The sequence below is a fragment of the Pseudophryne corroboree genome, chromosome 6 (genome assembly GCF_028390025.1).
Source record: "Pseudophryne corroboree isolate aPseCor3 chromosome 6, aPseCor3.hap2, whole genome shotgun sequence".
Lineage (NCBI taxonomy): Eukaryota > Metazoa > Chordata > Amphibia > Anura > Myobatrachidae > Pseudophryne > Pseudophryne corroboree.
Window position 1 is genome coordinate 3,254,636 of NC_086449.1, and position 3,708 is coordinate 3,258,343.

General features: G+C 43.3%; 1 protein-coding gene across 1 annotated transcript; it reads left to right on the forward strand.

Moving 5' to 3' along the window:
- The first annotated feature begins 203 nt into the window (after positions 1 to 203).
- LOC134935797 (E3 ubiquitin-protein ligase TRIM39-like) lies at positions 204 to 1,808 on the forward strand. Its single transcript, XM_063930624.1, has 2 exons — positions 204 to 932; positions 1,086 to 1,808. Exons 1-2 carry the CDS (start codon positions 204 to 206, stop codon positions 1,806 to 1,808), a joined length of 1,452 nt encoding a protein of 483 aa, XP_063786694.1.
- The last annotated feature ends 1,900 nt before the right edge of the window (positions 1,809 to 3,708 follow it).

A 3,708-nucleotide genomic window follows, 5' to 3' on the forward strand; every position in this document is an offset into this window, starting at 1 on the left:
CCCGCTCAGCTTTGTGTGGCTCATATGATTTTATGTGAGGTTGGTAATACTGCTGCAGGTGTTATCTATATCCTCTGCGCTTATCAGGTGCTTGGATATAATTATAAATCTGCGTAATAGCTCAGCCTCGCCCTGTGTGCAGAATGTGACCTCACTGCTATCTGACTGTCAGAGACTTTCATTTCTCTCTCCTGCTGCCAGTGATGGCGTCTGCTGATCTGAGACAGGAGCTGGACTGTTCCATCTGCCAGAGCATTTATACAGACCCTGTAACCCTGAGATGTGGCCACAACTTCTGCCGGGGCTGTATTGATCGTATGTTCGATACCCATGAGAAATGGTCAGAAGCGTATACCTGTCCTGAGTGCAGAGAAGAGTATAGGAATCGTCCTAAACTGCAAAGGAACATAACTCTATGCAAAATAGTGGGAAAATTAACATCTATTCGGACAGATCAGGAGACTGGATTCTTCTGTTCTTACTGTATTCACTCTTTTGCACCTGCTGCTAAATCCTGTCTGCTGTGTGAGGCTCATCTGTGTGATAATCACCTGAGAGTACACAGCAAGTCACCAGAACACGTCTTATGTGATCCCACCACTGTCCTGGGGAACAGGAAATGCTCCATCCATAAGAAGGTCCTGGAGTATTACTGCACTAATGATGCCACCTGTATCTGTGCGTCCGGCTGTCTGATTGGGGAACACAGAGGACATCAGATGGAGTTGCTAGATGAGGCCTCTGAGAAGAAGAAAGAGAAGCTGAGAGATGTTCTACAGAAACTGAGCACAAAGAGAGCGGACACTGAGAAAAGACTCTGGAGTCTGCAGGAGCGCAGTAGTGAAGATAAGATAAGAGCAGCTGGTGTAACAGAGACAGTCACTGCCCTGTTTAGAGACATCAGGAGACAGCTCGGAGACCTGGAGAAGAGAGTCCTGAGTGAGATCTCCAGGCAGGAACAGCGCGTTTCACTCTCAGTCTCTGATCTGATCCAGCAGCTGGAAATAGAGAAGGACGAGCTGTCCAGGAAGATGCGTCACATTGAGAATCTGTGTAACATGTCTGATCCATGGACTGTCTTACAGGAACCAGACACAGGGGACTTGTGTGATACTGAGGACACAGAGGACTTGTGTGACACTGAGGACACAGAGACACATGATACCCAGGTCCGTGGTGCAGGAGATCTGAATGTGGGTCTTATCTCAGAGACATTACACACATTATCTGATATAATAACAGGGATAAATACAGGGATCTATGTGCAGGAACCAGCAGACATATTACTGGATTCCACCACAGCTGGTAATTATATACACATATCAGGTGATGGGAAAACTGCATCCAGGTCACATATATACCAGAATCACCCAGTAACACCAGAGAGATTCCAGTGTGATCAGGTAATAAGCAGCAGGAGATTCTCCTCAGGGCGACATTACTGGGAGGTGGATGTCAGTAAGTCAGTGAGGTGGGAGGTGGGGATGTGTTATCCCAGTATAGACAGGAGGGGACTTCAGTCAGACATTGGATATAATAACAAGTCCTGGTGTTTACATAGATGTAACAATAGGTGCTCAGTGATACATGACAGCAAAGAGATCCAGTTATCTGACAATATCCCCTGTGACAGAGTGAGGGTATACCTGGATTATGAGGTAGGACAGCTGTCCTTTTATTCTCTGTGTGACCCCATCAGACACTTACACACCTATAACACCACCTTCACCGAGCCTCTCCATGCTGCATTACGGGTGGTGAAGGGGTGTATAACTATATCTGGGGGAATCAGGAGGAGGGAGACATGATAAGAAATCACCCAGAGACTGGTGACATCACAGGGGAACGATCTGTATGAAATACCTATCCAATAGAATGATGGACTGTGTGGAGCCATGATGAGCTCCTGGTGTCTTGTACCAGGTAACGTATATGTCTGACTCACGGAGAGCAGAGATTGGCTGCAGTAACTGTCAGTCAGTGTATACCATGTGGCTGCAGTAAGTTCTATGCTTACATCTATTGGCTGTTGTGTATGAATGGGGTGTTGCCTCTGTAAAGCCCCACCTACTGGGAGTTCTGTGATGTCCAACCTAGATGGGTTGGACTGCAAATACCAGCATGCATCTCTGACAATCTTTATTGACTTGTCCTAATTACACAATATAATCATTTCTCTATCACAAAAATATTCATTATACAGTTTTCACTTTATACAAGAAGCCATGACAGACCTTAGACAGAAGATGTATCTAACCAACTAACAACACCAAGAAGCACCTTGCTTTATTACAGATGGTAGCGCTTGCTCAGAGTAGTACTGACTAGGGTGTCACAGAACATCATGTTCATCTTTTCCCAGATATCTGGGATCTCACATGTTTTGAATTGCATATAAGAGTCTCTCCCTTGATCAGGCGCCATTTGTAGAGAGAGGGTGTTGGCTGTAGGTGCTCTTATAAAAATGCATTTGAACACCATTGGGATAATATAATGAGTGTGAAGGACGAGTGCAGACGCTCTAGTTAGTAAGCACAGTCCAGTGCACTGCAAACAGGCGTCTGTGAGGTGCCGCAAATGGGCTCTTGTGTACGAGTGATAAAAAGTGATCTGCACATTTTCTTTCACAAAAATATCTGTCTACACTGCAGAATACATAGTGTCACTGGTTGAGAGGGCAGAGACAGTAATTGGAAGATTACTTATCCAGAAATGACTGTACTGTGTCTGTATTAAGGGGGTAATTCCAAGTTGATCGCAGCAGGAAATTTTTGAGCAATTGGGCAAAACCATGTGCACTACAGGGGAGGCAGATATAACATGTGCAGAGAGAGTTAGATTTGGGTGTAGTGTGTTCAATCTGCAATCTAATTTGCAGTGTAAAAATAAAGCAGCCAGTATTGACCCTGCACAGAAATAAAATAACCCACCCAAATCTAACTCTCTCTGCAAATTTTATATCTGCCACACCTGCAGTGCACATGGTTTTGCCCAATTGCTAACTTTCTGGCTGCTGCGATCAACTCAGAATTACCCCCTAAGTTAGCTGGACCCCAAAGAAGGTCTCATTTCACGTTGTAAAAATTTTTATAAAAAATTCTATTGCCTAAAAGATTCGGAGGTATTTTCTGAATCAAATTTAAATCATGTTTTTTATGAAGTGTGCGCTCTGAGATGCAGCGTGTTGTGTATGTGTGCGGTGGTGTCCCCGCCATCTGCACATCAATAATAATTATTATAAATATCTTATTTTCTTCTCCTGATGTTTCAAATAATTGCCAGTGATTTGTAATCATGTACTTAGTGGGTGTGGATCCTGTGCGCCCCCCATCTGCACACCAAAAATAAATAACAGGACTACCAAGGAAAAATAATTTTTTTGCATTTTTTATTTTTATTTTACTTTTTAAACATTTAATTAAAATTGTATTTGTTCATATGTATGTTTTGTAAACACTGGTTTACTTTCAGAACTAAAAGCTACACTTTAACAAGACATTCAATACACTTTTAAATGGAGCCGCTGCGGCCGCTATACTTAATCCTCAACCTAAGTACTTATTGCACCATTAACGTACAGAGCCCTGTACCGTGTACGTACTTTGCGTACAAACTCTGCGCTGGCTGTACAAAGTACACTCAGTGCGTACACACCCAAAGACACTTCGTGAACCCTTAACAGCTACACATGTAATTGTAATATACTTA

What these genes read in the sequence shown, in the direction of transcription:
- LOC134935797 (XM_063930624.1), top strand. Translation starts at nt 204, where the DNA reads ATGGCGTCTGCTGATCTGAGACAGGAGCTGGACTGTTCCATCTGCCAG. An exon ending in TCGGAGACCTGGAGAAGAGA is followed by an intron (nt 933 to 1,085) that starts GTCCTGAGTGAG and finishes ACTGTCTTACAG; the next exon opens with GAACCAGACACAGGGGACTT.